Source organism: Hydra vulgaris, chromosome 03 (genome assembly GCF_038396675.1).
Source record: "Hydra vulgaris chromosome 03, alternate assembly HydraT2T_AEP".
NCBI lineage: Eukaryota > Metazoa > Cnidaria > Hydrozoa > Anthoathecata > Hydridae > Hydra > Hydra vulgaris.
In genome coordinates this window covers 591383-615065 of record NC_088922.1, presented here as the reverse complement: position 1 = coordinate 615065, position 23683 = coordinate 591383, and the positions used below count along the sequence as shown (strand labels likewise).

Here is a 23683-nt window from a genome sequence, read left to right as displayed (position 1 = left end):
GTTGCTTATCAATTTTATTAGCGAATTACGCGTTTTATTACGATATTTTATTGAAATCTTATTACGCATATTGTAACATATTACGATATTTTTTTGTTTTATTTCTACTTTTGTTGGTTGCTTATCAATTTTATTAGCGAATTACGCGTTTTATTACGATATTTTATTGAAATCTTATTACGCATATTGTAACATATTACGATATTTTTTTGAAATCTTGTTATAGGGGCTCTATGAAAAGATTGTGATAACGTACTGTCATCCTCATCTTCTTTGAGCCCCTATCTGTTTTACTTATTTTATTTATTGAAATTTTATATTACGAAGTTGTAAAATCTTATATTATATTAAAACAGAGAAAGAAAAAAAAAAAAAAAAAAAAAGTTTCAATATACTTTTTTATCATATACATTTTTTATTCATACCACACGAGAGCACCTAAATCAGAATGAATAAGTTGTTTTGAGACTTACTCATTGATATGAACAGTACGACTACAAGACTTGATATATAGATTTTTAATCAGAAATATGAACATCTATTTTTACTAATTACTAATGATACATTTTAAAAAACCAAACATGTGTCACAATCTGGGCATAGAATGATAATTCATGGTGTTCCTTTTATAAGCTATTTTAAGTATCTTCCAATAGGTTCATAAAACAAAATGGATAAAAAAAGAGTGAAGGCAAAACAGTTTAAAAAAGCTAACAGTTCTTCTGATAACTGTTTAAAATAAAGGTAAAATAAACAGAATGTTGAGTGTTTTTTTGAATGTTATGCTGCTGTTTACAGTTTTAATTATTTTTTTAAATAGAAATCTCGTAATTTTGTTAATAGAAATCTTTCGTTAAAGAAATCTCGTATTGTTTTTAATAACAATTTAATGTTTTTTTTTTTTTTTGTTAAAAAAATAAATTAAAAAAGTAATTTAATAAATTTTAACTTGTAATTAACTAGTCATAAACTAAAATGTTATATGATGAGATGTTCTGCGTTTAATTTTTTAAAAACGGCTATTTTCATAGCCACAAATTATTAAAAACATTTATTAGAATAAAACGTTGAGGAACTTTGTAAGAAACCAGAGTGAAGAATCAGATGATAGCAGATTTGTTTATTATACTCAATGATATTGTTTATTATTAAATCGCGCTAATGCTATAGTTGATAGAATTCTATAAATTATGTAGTTCACCGGATTTGACTGGAAATAGTCCGGATGAACTTTTATAAATATTTTTTTATTTTATTTATAAAAACCAAATAATTTTCTTTTAAATATAGAAATATAAAGCAATTAGAGCGACGCATAGTGGGATATACTAAAAAAATCAATTCTAGAAAACGCCTATTTCTTATTTTCAATAGAAATTCTATTAGTCATTTTTAAAAAAACACAAAAAACAAAAAATGTTTTGTAAGCCCCACCTGTTTGAGTTTTCAACCACAAAATTTGAAAAAAAAAAATTTATGTTATGAAACCCTCTATTATTTTTCACCATCTTCTATAAATATATTATATTTACATTATTTTACAGAAAAAGGCTTACGCTAGAAAAATCTTATACAAGTTTATAAAACTTCTATGAGTAAACGAATGTTTATAAAAATACGCTATCTAAAATTTACTCAGAATTTCCAAATAGGAGACTAACCAATCATATCCCTAAAAAGCTTTAGCTAAATTCTTGAAAAGACAAATAGCGAGACGAAAATGTTTGTTCGTATTAGCGTTGGTTCGATATATACACATAATAGATTAAACTGTGTTGCATTTCACGCTGTTAACAATTTTCTCGATGTCTTTTGTATAATGGTGACATTTTATTTCACGTGCTTCGGGCCTTTGTTCTTGGTCGGAGGCTGTAAGCAATTGAACTAACTTTCCCTACATAAAAATTTATAAATTAAGAAACATTTTACAAAAGATGACAATTAACATGTTTTTAAAATGTTAGAGTTTACCTGAGAGGTAGACTGAAGGGTTGGTGGTAATATGTTTTTTTTAAGCTGATATATAGTCTAAAATTAAAATTTAGAAAAGTGATATATTATCAACCGATAATAAAAATCAATAAAGAAAAAAATTGTGGTTACCTGTATGCGTTCCATTTGGGTTGAAAAAGTACACAGCAGTTCAAAAAAAATGAGCCCCAGAGAATGAATATCCACTTTATGATTGTAAGGCCTCCCGCAAACTTGTTCTGGACTCATATAAAGCTGCGTACCCACCTGCCCAGTGTGATTCTCATCTGCTAAAAATTTACCTTTGTCTAAAAAAAAATGAAATATTACAATAAATTAATTCAATAGAACCACGGTAAAATATTTTAACCTGTAAATATTTTTGAAATAAAGTTTTTAAGATGTATTTTGTAATTTTACTGAAAACTTTAACATTTAATAAGTAATTTATTTTTTCTAAGAATTTCCAATCCCCTCTAAAAATATAGCAAATGGAAGTAATCGGAAAAAATGATGCAATACTTACGTATGCCATCTGATGGCCTTGTTATAGCTGTTACTAATCCAAAGTCACCAACTTTCACTGATCCATCCAATGAAAAGAAAATATTTGCAGGCTAAAAAAAGGTAAACTTAAACATATTTAAAAAAAAGTATAAAAATTTATTTAAAATCGTACATTTAAAAAATTACTTTCAAATCTCTATGCATCAATCCTAATCGATGAAAATATTCTACAGCATCTACTATCTAAAATTTAAAAAAAAAAAGAGTAAAATTAACGAAACTTATAATTATAAAACTAAAAAAAAATTTAAAAAAAAAAGCAACCTGCATAAATATATCAAATGCTTGTGACAATGTGATAGCCCCTGATTTTTCACTTAACCAGTCTTTTAGTGTAGCCTGCCTACATAATTGCATCTGTATGTATAAAAACAATGGCGGCTCAGTCAAACATTTAGAAAATTTAGAACAACATTTTCCTAAAATAAGAATTAAATTTTGGCTTAGTTTAAAAATAATTGAATTAAATAATAATAAAAAAAGATTTAAATAAAATTACCAACAACTTTTTTTTTTCCTTTTTCTTTGGACTTAAGAGTGAGCTCATCAGTACTTACACGATCTTTGTACTTAAGAGAGCGCTTATCAGTACTTACAGGATCTTTAGATGATGAAGATTTAATTAATTTTGTGTGATGTATATTTACAAATGTTTCTTTACATGTGCTATCAATTACGCTGTCACATTCTTCCTGGGTCAGGGTCACATGTCGATGTCTACTGTTTTCTTCAGCATCACTTTTTTCACTCTCAAAGACAATATCAAAACTATCTTCAGTATTATTAGGATCATCTTCATCTTCATCAATACATGAAGATGCAGAAGAATTATCACTGGAAAAAACTTTGTTTTCAGAAATCCCACTGTAATCTAGTTCATCAGAGAATAGTTCTGTACCTTGGTCAAAGTTACAATTTTTCTTGAGTGGATCATTTAATAAACAATCGTTCTTTCGAGAGCTTTTTATTATTCTTTCTGCAGCGTCATTATCTAAAGCAATGCTGTAAAAAATGAAACAAACATAACACAAATTTATTCATAACATAAATTTATAATGAGACACTAATGTCCTTCAAACACATGTAGTGCATTATTTTAATATGTGTTAAGTGTTCTTTAACTTATGGAAAGTGAAAACACTAACCCAACAGGTTTATAAATCAAATATAGACCATAGCTATATCGACTATAAAGATCGAAAAATTGAAATACATTATTAGTCAACATTTTTACTTGGTTTAAAGTTTTTTTAAAGTTAATTCACCTCCCCAATACTGAATATTAATGTTAATTCACCTCCCCAAGGCTGAGTGTTAATGTTAATTCACCTCCCAAGGCTGAATATTAATGTTAATTCACCTCCTCGAGGCTGAATATTAATGTTAATTTACCTCCTCAAGGCTGAGTGTTAATGTTAATTCACCTCCTCAAGCCTGAGTGTTAATGTTAATTCACCTCCTCAAGGTTGAGTGTTAATGTTAATTCACCTCCTCAAGGCTGAGTGTTAATGTTAATTCACCTCCTCAAGGCTGAATAGGAAGCCACAACATTTTTATCTTAAGATTATTGTGTTAATTTTTTGCTTAATGCAGTTATTGAAGTTCTGAAAAAACGGAAAATAAAGACTAAAACATAATCAAAAAAAAAACAAATTAATAATGATAAATAAAGTTTTAAATGAATAAATTACATAAAATACATATAATAAGAATTACAAATTTTGTTAACTTTACAATAAGAATGCGGATACTCGCAGAAGATCAGAAGATCTTGTCATCGAGAACCGCCTAAACAGATTTTAAATAAAAAATAATCGTTTATTAAAACATATATAAATATTCACCCATAAGTACATATATAATTATTTACACACATACAAACATACAAACATATAAATATATAAACTTACACATAAATATATACAAATACAAGTATACATATATATATACATATAAACGTGTACATGCAAATACACATTTATACGTGTACATACAAATAAACATACATGTATACCAATACAGACTTATCACTATTATACATATAAATCACGTGAATATAACAGATAGATAATATTTTTGTACAAAATAATACATAACCCAGTCAAATTGAAATTTTCATTAACATCCATAACAAAATTTAAATGTACAAAGTAAATATTTATATATGTAAGAACTCGCTAGTATAAAATTTAAGATATACCTAAAATAATATATCCACATATTACAAAAAACAAAAGCTAAGTAAAGAAAGTAAATGTATATATAAGTTAAGATAAAAAACCTCATATATGTAAATTACAATAAAAGATTTCTTAAGAGTATTAATGAAACTTAAGAGTATTAATAAAACAAAAGAAACTTAAAAATATATAAGAATGTTTTCAATTGAGAAAATAATTTTTTTTTCAATTTCTTTGAAGTAAGAAAAAGTTCCATTTTTGAGAAAAATCAATAAGTTTTAAAACTACTTTGTTCCATAAAAATTCTCCTTTAAATGAAAAACAAAATTTACCAAAATTAGTTTTAAAAACTGATTGAAGAATAAAATTTTCATTATACAAATTGTATTTATTTTTAACTTTTAAAGAATATAAATTGTGGAAAGAAATCGGAGAAGTGCGAGTTTTACATTTAAACATAAAACACAATACATTAAACATATTAAGTTGATATATATTAGGAACATTCATTTACAAGAGGCTTAGCATGATAAAAACGATGTCTAAAAGTTGTGCAAAATGTTTCTGTTAGCAATAAAGTGGCTCTGATTTACAAAAATTCTGGAGAGAAATTCATTCACGTAATAAAGATCATCACCACTTTGCTTTTTATTTTTATGCACTAAAGAAATTAAATTAAAACATAGAAGGTGGAGATTTTTTAACATCATCAGAGCTGCACCATATCTCTGTAATATTATGTTAAAAATATTATGTTAAAAAAATTAGAAGTTTCTTCTATATTACTATGAAAAGTATCAAATTATTTTTTTAAGCTTCTTATATTAAAATAACATTAAGAAAATTTCTTTTAATAAAATCTTTTCGTTTATTATTATAAGAATAAAATAATTTATGTCACTCAAAATAATTAGTTTGAAAAAAGTTTAATGAAATTGATTCAAAATTTATTTGGTTTGAATCCATTTCAGAATTTAATTATATAACTATGAAATTAATTTATTTTAAGTAACATATTAGCATACTTTCCTTTACATTGTAGCTCCTTTGCTTCCGCAAATAACTTTCTTTTTATTTTCATAGTATGTTCACTAAAATCTTCTGAAATGAAAATGTATAAACACATTTTCATTCCAGAGTTTTGCCTTGATAAACTTTTCCAAAATCACGTTCTTGTCTATAGTTTAAACATTTTACAACAATAGTTTTTTTTTTTTTTTTTCACCCAACTTCTTTTTTCCAACTCTATGAGCTCTTTCAATTTCAATATTACCATTTAATCTGAATTAGTTTTTAAAAGTTCTTTTATTTTACTTACACTTTCTTACCAGGTTTCAATTTCCTTTCCTTCTATTCCATTAAATCTCAAATTATTTAGACGACTCCTATCTTCAAATGCAGCCAACTTATCTTTAATGACGTTATCATTTTCTAAATTTATTATTGCATTGTTCAGTTAATAAGCTGATGACATTGCTGCTTTTTTAGAAACAGCTATTGCTAATAGTAAATTTTCATATTTGTCGCTGACAAATTCAACACCTTTTTTAAGGTCACTTACTTCATTTTTAAAATTTTATTTTCTTCTTGCTTAACTGATATTTCAGCTTCTAGATTAACAATCCTGTCGCTAAATAACTTTATTATTGCGTTTTGGTGAGTATTCATAATTTCTTTTAGCAATACTTTTATTAGCTGTTTTTTAAGTTCAAAAATAAACACTTTCTATCATTTAAGTGTTCACGGAAGAAAAAGTGAAATAATACGACTATTGTAATTTATTGTAGTTTTTCACAAGCAATCGAATGACAATCGAATACTAAATTTTATCCTAAGAAGCCTCCTTGAAATGGATATAACTACATTTATGTTGAGAAGTCTTTTCAACTATATTTAGGGAAATGAAAATAGTAAAAAAAAAAGAAGACTTTATCAAATATAACTGCTTTAGTTAAGCACAACTTCTTAAAAAAGAAAAGTATTGCTAAAAAAAATACTTATATACATTTACATTTAGAAACTTAAGAAATCAGTACTTTACATAAACTTTATTTTAGAGAAAACATGCTTTAAGTTTACGACCCTTTTTCCAATACTAAAATTTTTTACAAAATTTTTTACTAACTTTTTTTACATTCTTATTATGATCCCAAAACCATCCAAATAAATCAAAAAAGATCATATTCAAATACACAGCACATATACAAATATTAAAATAAATAAATGATGACATAATGTAACAAAGTCAAACTGGCCCCAGAGGCAGGAATCTCGTATGAGCCTTTAGTCATTTACCTTAGATGGACCAATTAACAAAAAAATATTTTATGCTTTTTTTAAAATTATTAACAAATTAGTTTTCAGTCACTTTGTTTAAGATTCCATAAATTAAATCATTTATTTAAATGGTTGATTTGAAGTATTTAACCTGATTATAGCAACATGGGGTAAAATTGTCAGGTAAGTAATATTAGTTGCAGTAATAAAATTGTCCTAGTTGGACAATACTCTACTTCATTTTTAGTGTTCTGGGGGTATCGCAAGGTTCTATTATTGGTTCTTTGCTGTTCCTTATCTATACTTATGATCTTCCTGATAACCTTACCTCTAATGTGGTTCTATTTCCTGATGGCATACATGTAATACAGGGCTCAAATTAAGCATATTGCAATTGCCTTTCGCATCTTTGCAATTCATTCTTTTTTTTTTAAATTATTTTTGCGATTTGTTTGTTTTATTGTTTTTTTTATTAATTTTTTTTCTTTTGTAATTTAGCTTTTTTTTGGCCATTCTTAAATGTAATGTTTTTGTCTAAGTTTTTCACAAGGGTTCGTAAAGTACATCACGCTAAAGATATCTTTTGAATAGAAGTATAATCTTTGTTCTATTGCACGGAGATTTACTGAATGGATAAAGTACATCGCATCAAATTTACCATTAAACTAAATCAAAACAACCAGTTAAGTTACCACAGTAACTTATAGTTACTTAACTATTAAATTTATTTAATATACTTAAAGACTAAAAATTAACCATATAAATGTTTCTATGTATATCTTATATGTTGTTAACACATAATATAAGCTTCTAACTAAAAATCATTTTAACAAGAAATCTTGAATAGAATATAAAAAACGCGATACCATTTTTTAATATTTTATTTAACTTTTTAATATTTTATTTAGGTCAAACATTTTCTATAAGTTACGCAATTTGTTTTTAGGAATTTTATCTAAAAAGAAATATATTAGAACAAAAAAAATTATCTGTTGGAAAAATTTATTGGAACAAAAGAATTAGTCTTTTACAATTCTCTTATTCAAATAATTTAGCGAGTGAAATTTGAAATTAAAAAAAAAAAGGAAAAATTTAAAAGAATTTTAACTCTTAATAATTATAAATTTAATTCAGCAGCGCCCGTAATACCCAGTATAGCGAGAGTTGTTGCTGAAAGTTAAGCATGCATCTAGTTACAGTAACATCAAATTTAGAACATAGTACAAGTGAGGAAAAAAGTTTTATTTAAAAATGTAGACATTTTGACTAGTTAATTATATTTTATTTCTTGAAAATAATTTTAAAAGTAGAAACATTCTATTGCAAACATTAAACCAATGATTGCAAAAATTAAAATAAAAATTAAATTATAAAAAATTTAAATAAAAATTAATAAATTATTTTACTTCTGTTCAAAGAAGTTTTCTTCTGAAAAAATAATTTATGCATATTCTTAAACTTAAGAAAATATAATTCGATTTATTAAACCAAATTTTTTTGTTTCATTTTTTATTGCAAGACAATTAGAACGAAAAAATTGAATAAAAACATCAACTTAAAAACCATTTGAATAAAAAATTTAATTATAATTGAGTTTTTAATAGTACGCTAGATCAATAGAAAATAAATTATAAAAACTAATGGTATCTAATGTTTTTTTACTTTGATCTTACTTGTTTGGTCTATAGATTATAGATTAGTATGATCTATAGGCACGTTTTAGCGCAATTATGAAGTTTAAAGTTTTATGACGATAATGTTTTAATAATTAAAACAACTCTATTTATTTGCTTCATTTAAATCTACTTACTTTATTTTAAATGCATTTTATGTTATTAATGTTATAAACTGTAAAAAACAGTAATAAAAGTAAAAAATAATTTTATTGTCAGCATGAACATATTAAATAGTTTCCTATGACTAATTAAAGTGGTTTAAATAATGTAATTTGCATTTTTACTCTTACTTTTTTACTTTTACAACTTTAAGTATCATGTTAAATAAAAAAACAATTTCTAAAAGTAATATCTTAATAGTATTAAATATATTACTTGCTCATTACACTACAACTGCAATTTAAACTTTAAATTATAACTTAAGCTGTAAATTATAACAGTAACTTACGCTATTTTAAGAATTTTTTTTTTCGCGCTTAAACTTTTTGTTGCATTAGTTCGAGCCCTGAAATATAATCATAGTAACCATTAAAACCTCCAAACAAAGAAGACATTTGAAAGAAATATATATATCATGGGCTTTTCTAGACAGTTTTGGAGAACATCCACCATATTTGGGCGCCGCCTAAATTAAAATTTGAGGACTTTTCATTTATTTTTTTATGTTTTTTACAGCGAATATTGTTATTTTTGCTAAAAAACGCCAACTTTCTGCTAAATTTCTCCGAGGGTGGGGGAAATGGCGGGGCCACCAAATTTTTTTTCTTAGAATAGGCCCTATATATACATATATATATATATATATGTATATATATATATATATATATATATATATATATATATATATATATATATATATATATATAAATTAAAAAAAATAATAAATAGAAGTAAAAATATAAATAAAATACAAAAATAATAAAAAAAATTTTTGTTAAGTGATTTTCTACTAATTTATAATTGCTCTGCTCTCTTAAGAACATTGAGCACTTTATTTTGTAGTATACATTTTAAAGTTGTTTAAACATATATATATATATATATATATATATATATATATATATATATATATATATATATATATATATATATATATATATATATATATATATTTATATATATATAGATATATAATATCACATAAATTAACAAAACAAATTACAGAAACCCCTCATCTACTTTAATTCAATTCTAATAAAAATAATAATAACAGCAATAATGATAATAATAATTGTTATAAATCATAACTTCAAAATTTAAATTAAATTTTAAATAAGTATCATTCATTTTTTTCTTCATAAAAAAAAAGTAACTTTTCAGCTGTCTCATCTTGTGATCTTAGTGCTGATGGTTATCTTCCTTTAATTTCTAAAGACTCCAATAGCCACATGCTTGGTATTGGCATTTACATTCATAACAATTCACCCATTTGTTGGGAAACTAGGTTTGAATCCACAGATTATTCTTTTATATGCTTTCATTTAGCACCACTTCACTTTATCACCTTTCTCTTTGTTCTATATCGCTCTCCTTCATCTCAAAACTGCACTCTTTTTGATGTCATTTCTGATCAATATTGTTGTTGTCAGTGACTTTAATGCTCATTACACTGAAAGGCTTGGCTCTAGTGTCAGTGACTCTGCAGGCATTAAAGCCCAAAACTTTTGCCTTTCTCAATCCTTAACTCAAGGAGTCAACTTTCCCACTCGCTTTCCAGACAACCCAAATCATTTACCTTCTCTCCTCGACTTATGCCTTGTTTCTTCTCTACTTGATACTTGACTTATGCTTTGATCATAGTTTGATCTCTCTAAAACTATCTCAATCTTCTTCATCATCAGAATTCCCCTATGATCGCACCTCTCACAACTCAACAACCTCTTACAACTGACTGGGACTCTTTCCATGATTTTCTTCATGATGGCGCTTGGGTAGATTTCTTTCGCCTTCCTGCTGACAAATATGCTTCTTACATAACTTTGTGGATTCAGGCCCTGATTGAATCTTTTATTCCCCCTCAACAATTCCAGGTCAAGCCTCACTCTTCTCCATGGTTTTCCTCACATTGTGCTGCTGCAATTTCCAATCAAAACCGTTACTTCCATATCTATCAGCAAAACAATTCTCCAAAAAACAGATGTCTGTTTATTACTGCTAGAAACCATTGTAAGAAAGTTTTGTCTAACGCCAAGGCCTGCTACTCCCAGGTCATGAGATCTCATATTTCATCACAAAAATTATGCTCTCATGACTTCTGGAGAATCTTTAATAGTATCAATAATAAGGGCAAATCTGTAATTCCACCTCTCTTGTATAGTTCAGACTTAATCACCTCACCTAAAGACAAAGTTGAATTATTTGCTAAGAACTTTTCACCAATATCATCTCTTGATTCCACTAGTTGCCTTCTACTTAATATAGCCGTCAAACAGGTTGATCCATTGCTTGACATTCGTATCACTCCAGCTTCTGTATCATAAGTGATTTCCTGCTTGGACTCTTCTACAGCTTGTGGCCCAGACAACATACCTGTTATAGTCTTGCAGAAGCGTTCTCCGGAACTATCAACTATACTTTCAAAACTATTCAACAAGTGCTTATCAGAGTCTTGTTTTCCAGCCTGCTGAAAGCAGCATCTGTTATCCCTTTTTTTTGGTGGAGATTCTGGAGAGCGATCTGATTAGTCTAACTACTGTCCCATTAGTCTTCTTCCTATCATAAGCAAGGTTTTTGAATCTTTAATTAACAAACACTTAATCTCTCATCTTGAATCTAATAACTTACTTTCTGATCATCAATATAGATTTCGAAATTCTCGTTCTACATATGATTTGCTTACAGTAATATCTGATAGGTTTTATCGTGCATTAGATAAAAGTGGAGAGGTTGAGGCTATTGCTCTTAACATTTCTAAAGCTTTTGACAAAGTTTGGCATGCTGGTCTTCTCCATAAGCTTTCTTCTTACGGTGTATCTAGTAACATCTTTAAGATTATTGAATCCTTCTTTTCCAATCAAAGTATAAAAGTTGTCCTCAATAGACAACACTCTTCTTCATATTCTGTTCCTCAATTTATTCAGGGGTTCCTCAAGGTTCTATCCTTGGCCCTATTCTCTTTTTAATTTACATTAACGATCTTCCAGATATTCTCACATCTAAGGTGGCATTGTTTGCTGATGATACTACCATTTATTCTTGTCGTGATAAGAAGCCAACACTCTCTGATTGCTTGGAGGGGGCATTTGAGCTTGAAATGGATCTCACTTCTGCTACAGCATGGGGCTCACAGTGACTGGTGAACTTGAATTTAGATAAAACTCAATTTTTTTCAGCCAATCGTTATCACAATAATTTAGATTTTCCTATATTAATGAATGGTGATGTACTTGATGAGTCATCTACCCTTCATCTTCTAGGATGAACTCTTATTTCAAATCTTTCTTGAAAACCATATTTCAAATCCATTGCAAAATTAGCATCTGCTAAGGTTGCATCTCTTTATCGAGCTCGACACTTGCTTCTCCGGATTCTATTCTCTACCTCTATAAATCTTAAATCTGGCCTTGTATGGAATACTGTTGCCATATCTGGGGCGGATCTTCTAATGATGCCCTTTCTCTTTTAGACAAGGTGCAAAAATGCATTGTAAATATAGTTGGACCTGCTCTTGCAGCCAACCTCCAACCATTATCACATTGTCGTAATGCTGGTTCTTTCTTTTTTCTATAAATACTATAATGGGCACTGCTCTAAAAAGCTAGCGTCTCTTGTGCCGCCTACTAAAATTCATTCTCGTGTTACTCATTATTCAATTAAGTTTCATCCTATTTCTGTGACTGTTCCTTAATGCTCCAAAAACTCTTATTCGTCTAGTTTTTTTCCTCAAACATCAGTCCTTTGGTATTCGCTTCCTTCATCTTGCTTTCCTGATTCATATAATTTGCAATCTATTAAGTCTTCTGTCAATCATTATCTTGCTCTACAATCTTCATCTTTTCTCTTCCAGTAACTTCCAAATCTAATAGTGGTTGGTTGCAGCTTTGTTGGAAGTGAAGATATTAAAAAATAAATAAATAAACAAAAAATTCATGTTTTGCATTTTTGTTATGCTTTTCAATCCAATATTTTTGTAAAGAACTTTTGCTGTCTTAAATAGTAACTCTTATACAAAATTAAAACTTTTTAAAAAAGTTTTGGTTTTGTATAATAAGAGTTACTTTTGGATAATTAAAACAACTGTTTTAATGATCCAAAAGTAAATCTACTTATCTCCAGGTGATAAGTAGATTTCCTGCTTTAGCAACAAAGAATGCATCTAGTGCTGCAGAGTGGACAACTGATACTTGATGTTTGTTAACATTGTGAGGATGGTGCAAACTTCCAGTTGGGTCTAGTAGACATTCAGTCATAAACATGTTGTTAGTATCACCATTAAAGCAAATATATACATATACACTGCAAAAAAAAACTGTTTCTTTTTTTTTCAAGAAAGACTTTTTTCACTCTTATCAACCATCTACCCAAAACACCTCCTCCCAGAAAAAACTGGTGCCACAATCCCTGTTAATATCAGGGCTTTTTTTATTGTTTTTTCGTCTAGTCAAAAAAGCCATTAACTATTATCTGTAAAAAACAACAGACTTTTTAAGCATTTGTAAATTTCCGCATAGACCTTTTAGAGCCAGAACTCAATAGACATTGATGAGAAATATATCAACCAGAACAATGATAATGACATGAACATAAATATTTCTAAAGTTTTTCATTTACATTTTCTATTTATTTATTCATTTTTTTTTATATTTATTTATATACCAATTTACTTTCAAGCAATAATTAATTATTATACCAAGTTAAAAAAAATTAAATTAGATACCTAGTAAATTTTTTTCTTCATTCATTATTTCCACAATCCAATCATTCGAAAGTGCAAAGGAATTGGTTACATCTGTTTCATTAAGTAACAAAAGTTTTTGATCTGTCGCATGCTGCCATCCAGGGGGTGGAGTTTCCCACCAAGCATGAAAATAACGAACAATACCAGGGTGATCAAGTGCTGCCAAAGCTTTAACTTCACGCGTCATCTTTTCTTGGGCTTCTTCACATCGTGGAAGATAAATTCGCTTGATTGCATATTCACAATCATCTATTTTTTTTTTAGCTTTAAAAACTACACCAAACCCACCTTTTCCAAGGCATTCCAAATGTTGGAAGTCTGTTATGTACCTACAAAACAATTAAATATGTACTAAAGAGAATTATATTAAACTGTCATAATTGTTTTTGACTACCGTTTAGGTGATTGATACATAAGAGATGTTTTACAAAAGAATAAAAGAATGCTTCTCACACTCTCATCATATTTATAAGACGAGAAATGGTAAAAATTTTTTAAAAACTATAATTTACTCCTAACTATTTTTATGTACTTACTTTTATGTACTTACTTTTATGTACTAACTTTTATGTACTTATTTTTATGTACTTATTTTTATGTACTTATTTTTATGTACTTACTTTTATGTACTAATTTTTATGCACTCACTTTTATGTACTTACTTTTATGTACTTACTTTTATGTACTTACTTTTATGTACTTATTTTTATGTACTCACTTTTATGTACTTACTTTTATGTACTTACTTTTATGTACTTACTTTTATGTACTGACTTTTATGTACTTACTTTTATGTACTTATTTTTATGTACTTATTTTTATGTACTCACTTTTATGTACTTACTTTTATGTACTTACTTTTATGTACTTACTTTTATGTACTTACTTTTATGTACTTATTTTTATGTACTGACTTTTATGTACTTATTTTTATGTACTTACTTTTATGTACTTACTTTTATGTACTTAATTTTATGTACTTACTTTTATGTACTTACTTTTATGTACTTACTTTTATGTACTTACTTTTATGTACTTACTTTTATGTACTTACTTTTATGTACTTACTTTTATGTACTTACTTTTATGTACTTATTTTTATGTACTGACTTTTATGTACTTACTTTTATGTACTGACTTTTATGTACTTAATTTTATTTACTTACTTTTATGTACTTACTTTTATGTACTTACTTTTATGTACTTATTTTTATGTACTTATTTTTATGTACTTACGTTTATGTACTTACTTTATGTACTCACTTTTATGTACTTACTTTTATGTACTTACTTTTATGTACTTACTTTTATGTACTTATTTTTATGTACTGACTTTTATGTACTTACTTTTATGTACTGACTTTTATGTACTTACTTTTATGTACTTATTTTTATGTACTCACTTTTATGTACTTATTTTTATGTACTTACTTTATGTACTTACTTTTATGTACTTACTTATATGTACTTACTTTTATGTACTTACTTTTATGTACTTACTTATATGTACTTACTTTTATGTACTTACTTTTATGTACTTACTTTTATGTACTTACTTTTATGTACTTACTTTTATGTACTTATTTTTATGTACTTATTTTTATGTACTTACTTTATGTACTTATTTTTATGTACTGACTTTTATGTACTTATTTTTATGTACTTACTTTTATGTACTTACTTTTATGTACTTACTTTTATGTACTTATTTTTATGTACTTATTTTTATGTACTTAATTTTATGTACTTACTTTTATGTACTTATTTTTATGTACTTATTTTTATGTACTTAATTTTATGTACTTACTTTTATGTACTTACTTTTATGTACTTACTTTTATGTACTTAATTTTATGTACTTACTTTTATGTACTTACTTTTATGTACTTACTTTTATGTACTTATTTTTATGCACTTACTTATATGTACTTACTTTTATGTACTTATTTTTATGCTTTATTTCATGTAAATACATGTAAATACATTCATTAACTTAATTTATACTTATGTATCATTCAATGTACATATTTTCTTTTTTTAAACTTTATTTGAATAATTCTAATTAAAAAAGTCCCTCTATATTACAAATAGTGTTGACTATATACATAATAAATTTTATCATCTCACTATAACCTTAAGTAGGTTGGTTAAACATACCTACATTTTAGGTAGAGAGGGAAAGTAAAGGCATACCTACATTTTAGGTAGAGAGGGTGTCTTAACATAAATGCATATAAGGATAACCATAGATATATAAATTACTGGATACATAAGCTTTTGCATAAGCTGCAAAAGCTTCTCATTTTTAAAATCAACAGCTATCATGCTATCCTCAAAGACCAAAAAAAAAAAAAAATCATGCTATCCTCAAAGACCAAAGCTGCCTTACCGCAAATCAACTGAGCAAAAAACACCAGCTCAGCTTTTGAAAGAGTTCCCTAACATAGAAGATGTAAATGTATTCAGCTCTTGTGAAATGGACACTGAATCAGATAGCAGCACTGATTTGTTTCCTGTTGTTGATGATGTAGAACAACTGTTTGGTGACCATGAGGCTGCTAATGACAGCTAGTTAATTATTTTTTGTTGATTTATGTAATTTTTGTTTAATACATTTTTACCATTATTTGTTTATTATAGTATTTAAAAGAGATTGACTGGGGTGGTCCACCCTCCACCTTTTTTTAGGCATCAAAATACATCGTTGATTATTATGCTTCTATAAATTATTTAAGCATAAAAAAAAATCAGAGTTCTATCTTCATCAGAAGACAATTCTGAATTGAAAAAGATTTCATTGATTGGTTGCAACTGGTAAAAAGTGCCAACAATGATTACAGGTTTGGTGCAAAGCCTGAAATTAAACCTACAATGATAGTTTTTGGTATATGTTTTTTAAATAACATAAACATTCATTTGTTAAAATAATATCCAGTTTTTTTATTTTTTTCCTGGTAGAGTTTTTCAAAACAGGTAGTTTCAGAAAACAGTTGTTTTCTGTTTTACATTTTAAAAAAACAACTGTTAACAGATGTTGCCTGTTTTTCATGGAGTTTACAACAAAATAGTCCGATTTTTAGCATCATTTTTTATTATAGTAAAATTTAAGGAACAGGAGTGAACTCAGAGATTCGTTTGAAAGGCGTGATCGAATCTTTGTGCAAAAGTTTTTTTGATATTGAAAAAACTAATTCAATGCCTGTGGACGTTGGTTTAATTGTAAGGAGAGCCTCAATTAAATTTTTGCAAATTTTCTTTCCTTTTCACTGTGTTCCAAAATAGCAAAAATTCCTATTTTAGCCATTTGAACTCATCGTTGACTGTTGAAATGGGAGTAACTTTTTCCTTTCTCAGCAATAAATCTAAATCTTTTTGAAGAGATATTGAAGCTGAACTAGTCTGATGACCTTCAGAATCACCAGAATCAGAAGTTTCTTTATCTCCTCAAAAACCAAAAATTCTTTTTGCCAATTTTCCAGCAAAGAGCAAAGTTTCAATATTCTCTTGATGGAATATTCATAGGATCTCTCAGTGATCTTAATAAGTTCATCACATTGTTATTCCATCTTTCACTCATTTGCTTCTTGAGATTTTCATATAACTCCTTCCCAATGTTGTTATTTAAATTCTAAAGTTTTTCCAGCATAAAGTCAATAACAGTATCAGCTGTCAAAAACGTTGAATTTTCACGACTCAGTGTCTCAACAGCAATTTTGATTGGGTCAAAAATTTTTTTGAATTAAACTCACTTCGGTCGTTTTTCTTATACAAAGTGTCAGCTACTCCCAAGTGAATGTCATGATTAATGCAATACTGGTTGATAATCTTAACAATTTCATATATTTCTTGTTGATTGCTGCACCGCCTTGTGTTGGTCCTACCAAAGCTTTTTCAAATTCATTTGAAAAACTCTTCAAGTGATTTGATATTTTTTCAGCCATTGCATCAGCATTGCACAAACCAAAGATGCGAATTTAGGTTTCTTTTCTGCTACAATTTGTTCAGGAAAAATTTTTTCAGTTTGAGACCAATCAATTCCATGCTTCGATTTTAAGTGAGCCTTTAAGCTTGTGATAGATACTCCAGAGCACTTAATGACAAATTGCAGCGATTGCAAACTTTCTATATCCTTAGTCACAGGATTTTTTCGTTTTGTTGCAAACTCCCAAACAGATGACATCTTTATTGAATTAATGTGTACATTATATATTCATATATAATAAATATTCTTCATAATAAGAATAATATCTACTTTCTAGCAAAATATTGGAATAATTAATCACAAATTCAATTAGTTAAGCCAATAATATCAACAACTCAACCTCACTGTTATGTTTTGTATTCTTATTTATAGGAAAGAGAATCAGTATTATGTTTTGTTTAACATTTATTTCTATATTATATTAAACTATTACAAGTAACTATATTATGTTGAAACTATGTGTAGTTTTTTGTATCATTATTCCTACTCTGTTGAATTTAGCGATACGCCTTTTATTTCATTCATGCAAGAATTCCTTGTGCGGAATGAATCTCTTAAGGGAATAGTTTTGCAATCTATAGATTTTTTCATATAATCTCTTCTTTATGGAGTTTTTCATATAACTCTCTAAAGGGAACTGCTTGTGTTGCAATCTTTAATGATTATTCTAAACAAGTATTAAAAATGATTATCCATAGGGATAGTCATTTCTAATACTTGGTTTTGTAACAATCATTACACTCGCTTCACAAAAAAAATATTTTTAAGTTTAATTCATAGATATTAAAAAATCCAGAAATCATTCAAAAATCAAATTGTTCTTTTTAATTTTTTTAATTTTTTTTTTTAATTTTCGGTTAGAAAAAAATATTAAGATAAAAATCAAAAACAGGAAAAAAATAAAAAAACAGCTGTTTCCTGTTTTCCAATTTTGGCTAAAAAACAGCTGTTTTACGGTTTCTGTTAACAGCTGTTAGAAACCCTATTTTCCTATTATGCAATTTATAGAAAATTTTTTTCTTCATAAATTGCATAATATACCGTTTTGAAGACTTGGGCGAGAGCGAGGTAAAAAAATAATTAAATAATAATTAAAAAAAAACAACAGTTTTTCATTCTTTATTATAGTTCGCAAAAAAATTGCCTATTTGTTAGTGGAAATTTTTCCATGATCTAACTTTTGAACACCCCTAAAATATAAGCTAACATAATAAATTTTGGATGTCAGTAATTAAACATTTAAATATTAACGAATTTATATCTTAACTTTTTGCCTCACTCTAAGTCACTTTTTCAACGGAAGATCGGTATGCCTATGCCGTGTCCAGTAATATCTGCCTATATATATGCCCATGCCATACCCAGTTTTTATATCTATGAGGACAACAGATCAAATAATTGAACTTATATTATTTTTTGAGTGGGCAGGTGACAGAAACATTAAAGGAAGGGGTAAGGGGGTTGGGTGGGGGAAACCATGTGATAGTAGAATTTACTTTTAACAAATAAATCTAAATATAATATCAAACAAATCTATAAAAAGTATACGGGAAAAAAAACAACGTACTAATTTAATTGTTCAAAAGCTGTTTTTCACAATAACTTTTTTTTGAAGATAACTAAAAAACATTCATACTTATTGGTTTACTAAGTCTATCTTCCCAAAAGTGTTTTCAATAAATAGTTTAAAAGTCTTTGCATAAACCTTTTCACAAATCTAAACTACCTTGATATTTTACTTTTTAAATTAATAAATATTTATAGAGAACAAGTTACTCATGGGAATACTGCTTTGCATAAATGTTCTGTGAATTAAATTAAAGTTTCAATGCAAAAATAAAAACTATGATGAAAAAAAAACTTAAATTTACTTAAATTGCATTCTATGCTTTTATCAATTTTTTTAAATTTTATCTTTTTTACCATTTTTAATTTTACTTTTACCTCAAACAACATAAGTTTGAAAGTCAAAAAAAGTAATTTCCTTGGATTCCAGTAGTTGAATTTATTCCAATATTCATTCAAGTAGAAATATTTACATTGGATTTAAGAAGTTTGAATAATATATGATACATAGAATTGAGGAATTGTATTACAAAGTATTTGAATAAAGTATAAAAGAAAAACAATTTTAGAATTTGATTTTAATTTTTTAAATTATAAAAAAAAAACTCAATTTAAAATAGTTCAAAACCTTTAAATAAAAATAGTAATAACAACAATGATAATCATAATAAATTTTTAACCTAATGTTGACACTTTTAAACAAGATGTCTACATTTATACATAAGTATTATTTTATAGATAACATCAATTAAACAATGCTTTTAAAAATGTTAATGTTTAATTAATTTTGATTTTATAATTTCAATTTTTTTTTTGTTGATCTTTGAAAGAACATGTTCATTTTCTTGCGAACACTGAAACATTTTGGCAAAATTAGAAATTTTAAATTTATTATAAAAATCTATTTGCTTCAAAACTGTTTTTATTGTTACTTAAAATTTTTGTAATTTAAAAAAACTGAAAGCTTTTGAACATTTATTGTATTCTGAATACAATGTGTGTTATTTATTAGCTATAATGTATACCAAATATTTTCAAATCCTATTTTGAAATACTACTACTAAACCAATAAGATATTAAATAATAATCTCAAAATCTTTCAATTAAATCAAAAATAAATAAACAAACAATAAATTTACATTCTTACCTAGAGGAAAAGTCACTACTTCCATGAGGCTGTGGATCAGGGGCTGTGGGTGTTGAATTATTTTCAACAACCTAGAATTAAAAAGTTTCGCTCACAATAATCAAAATAAAACATATCTAAGTTGTAAATGATCTAAATGCTTTTTTCATCATATTTGTTAAATGTTTTGTTCACCATGTTCATCGAATGTTTTGTTCATCATGATTTGAAGTTTACAAATGAAGATTACAAAAACTTTTGTCCACATAAAAAAGTTTATATAACAAGAAATTTATATAACCACCCAGAAACCTCAGGAAAAAAAATGTCAAACACAAAACTTCACTGCCAAAGAATACTAATTACAAATTTCTCCAATTAGATACATCCATGCACAACTTTTTTAAATACAATTTTAAAAATCATTAGATAAAACAGCAAAAAAAAAAGAGTTAAAAAATAAAGATAAACAAACAAAACTAATATACAGGCCTTGTTAAGAAGCGCTACGCAGCTCGCATTTTGCTTGCGAAAAGGCGATTTGCCTACGCGTTCAGCAGTTTTGCGCTACGCAAAAACTTATATCTTTTAGAATATTTAAATTATCTTTTGATTACCGTTAACGTGACGTTTATTCAGAAGAAATAAAGTCGTAAGTTTAACCGCAATTGTAAAATAATAGATTTTTTTGTTAAAGAAACAGTTTGTTTCATAATTTTTTTTTGTTATTAAAAATTAGTTAAAAAAAAAAAGTGCTTTAAGTTTTATCTTAAGGAATTAAATATATAAATTCCTTTTAAATATAAAAATTATTTTTAGTCATAATAAGTTTAAAAAATGCACGATTTATTTTGATGTAAATATTTTATTAATAAGATATTTTGTTTATTGTTAATTCTATAACGTAAAGTTTTAATGACGTTCATTTAATTTATGAAAATAAATTATGATCACGAACATGTTATCGGTAACTGGATAAATAACAAAAAAAAACTTTATTGTTTAAAAACATTATTAAAAAGAGTTCACAAATTAAATAAGAAAAAATGTATTAACAGTTAATAAAATAACCAAAAACCAAATACAAAATCATAAGAAAATAAACAAATATTTTACGTTTCATGAAAAAAATATTTTTTTCAAAATAAAATTTAGTTCATATTTGAAAAAAATAATAAAAATGATTTTTTTAATAAGAACTTAGATTTTATTTGTAACTTTTGTTATAGTGAGAAAAAAACAAACTGTTTGTATGATTATAAACGCGTTAATAAAATAACTTTAATTACAATGCGGTACTTGAAAAGACGCTAGTGACGCAATATAACTTCTAACGATGCAAAATATATTTGCTGAGTTGAGTTACTTAGAAATGCGCTACGCGTTTTCGCTACGCAGCAAAATCTCGTAACAAGGCCTGAATATATATATATATATATATATATATATATATATATATATATATATATATATATATATATATATATATTAGGGTGGGTCAAAAAGTATAAAGTTTTAGCTGCACAAATCAAACATACTAAAACAGGTGCTCCTCCATTTCCTGAATAAGATAGTATAAGAATTTTTGAATAAGAAATATTTTTAGTGGTCCCAACTGACCCTTGAATATTTAATGAACCCCTAATATTATCTTACAAAAATTGTTTCACAAGTATGTCAACCTGGTACTTAAAAAAAGCGAAATTTTATGAAATTTTCAAAAATAGTTGTTATTTTTTATAAAAATAACTATTTTAGATTTTATTGCATAAAAAAGATTTTTTTTAACAATTTTAAAAAAAGGTAAGTTTTTCAAGGTTTTTTTAAAAAAAATTTTTTAAATAAGAATTTTATAAAAAATAACAACCATTTTTGAAAATTTCATAAAATTTCGCTTTTTTTAAGTACCAGGTTGACATACTTTTGAAACCATTTTTGTAAGATAATATTAGGGGCCCATTAAATATTCAAGGGTCAGTTGGGACCACTAAAAATATTTCTTATTCAAAAATTTTTATACTATCTTATTCAGGAAATGGAGGAACACCTTTTTTAGTATGTTTGATTTGTGCAGCTAAAACTTTATACTTTTTGACCCACCCTAATATATATATATACACACATATATATATGTGTGTATATATATATATATATATATATATATATATATATATATATATATACACACACACACATATATACACATATATATACACACATATATACATATATATACACACACTGTCCTCCAAAACATTAGCAACCAAATAAAATAAAAAAAATTTTCCCTTTTGATTACTTATTACAGCAATTTTGTTTTTTTAATTACGCTTTAAATGAAAAAAAATGGTTAATGTTACATATAAGAAAAAAGATTTACATTACATATAAGAAAAAAAATAAATGTGAATTTCTGTTTCTATTGGTATTTTAACGTAAAATTGTGGTCCTCCAAAACATTAGCAACTTTTTTAAAACTACCTAAAAAATGTTAATATCAATAGTTAATGGCATATCCTTTACTTTTTAAGATCAAGGAACATCTTCTTGGCATAGACTTTACAAGTTTATTAATTTTTTCTTGTGTAATCTCATTCCACGTGGTTTCAATAGCTTTATATAGCTCATCAGCATTTTTGAAGGGTCCTTTGTGTTTTAGGGAGAGTTCAACCTGGTACCATAAATTTTCAATTGGGTTGAGATCAGGTGATTGAGCTGGCCATTTCATTACTTTATTTTGATTTGTTCCAAACTATTTTTTAACGAGTTTAGAGGTGTGTTTGGGGTCATTGTCTTGTTGAAATATCCATAAAAGAGGCATATTATTATCAGTAAGAGGAACCACTTTTTTCATGAGAATATCACGATAAACATACTGATCCATAATGCCATTTATTTGATAAATAGGTCCAACTCCAATAAAACCAGAAAAGCAACCCCATACCATTGCACTTTTTCTACCACCATGCTTGGTTGTTCCTCTTGTGTATTTAGGATCTAAGTGTTTACCTTTAGGTCTACGTACCTTTAAATTTCCATCAGGACCTTTCAAATTGTACTTTGATTCATCGCTCTAGAGTACTCTATTCCAATCATTTATAGTCCAGTCTCTATGAGAATTTACAAACTCAATTCTAGCTTTTCTATTCTTCTGAGAAATGAAAGGTTTTTTTGCAGCTCTAAAGCTTAAAAGTCCTAAAAGTTGTAACCGTCTACAAACTGTATTTTGAGACATGAGACATTTCAGTTTTTTAATAGTATCATTAGCGCTGTCAAAAGGCTTTTTTTAAACATGACAAATAATTTTTTGATCGGTGAAACAACATGTTTTGAGTGGTCTTCCACCCTTATGTTCTGTTTCTAAAGGACTACCTTTATTAAATCGTTTGATTATTCAACATACAATTGACTTGTTAATGGAGTATTTCGTTGCGATTTCTT

At 26.8% G+C, this 23683-nt stretch overlaps 1 protein-coding gene across 1 annotated transcript in view; it reads right to left on the bottom strand.

Annotated features, from left to right (window-relative positions):
* Positions 1–1473: 1473 nt before the first annotated feature.
* The window catches only part of LOC101239642 (eukaryotic translation initiation factor 2-alpha kinase 3), an 83045-nt gene continuing 60835 nt past the window's right edge, over positions 1474–23683 (bottom strand). Inside the window, exons 10-18 of the mRNA XM_065792014.1 lie at positions 20264–20334; positions 13548–13897; positions 3038–3529; positions 2803–2957; positions 2665–2721; positions 2498–2588; positions 2104–2279; positions 1972–2028; positions 1474–1894 (exon numbers count right to left, since the gene is read on the bottom strand). Of these exons, the coding sequence (XP_065648086.1) occupies positions 1766–1894; positions 1972–2028; positions 2104–2279; positions 2498–2588; positions 2665–2721; positions 2803–2957; positions 3038–3529; positions 13548–13897; positions 20264–20334 (1578 nt within the window). The 3' untranslated portion in view covers positions 1474–1765. The remainder of the gene's footprint in view (positions 1895–1971; positions 2029–2103; positions 2280–2497; positions 2589–2664; positions 2722–2802; positions 2958–3037; positions 3530–13547; positions 13898–20263; positions 20335–23683) is intronic.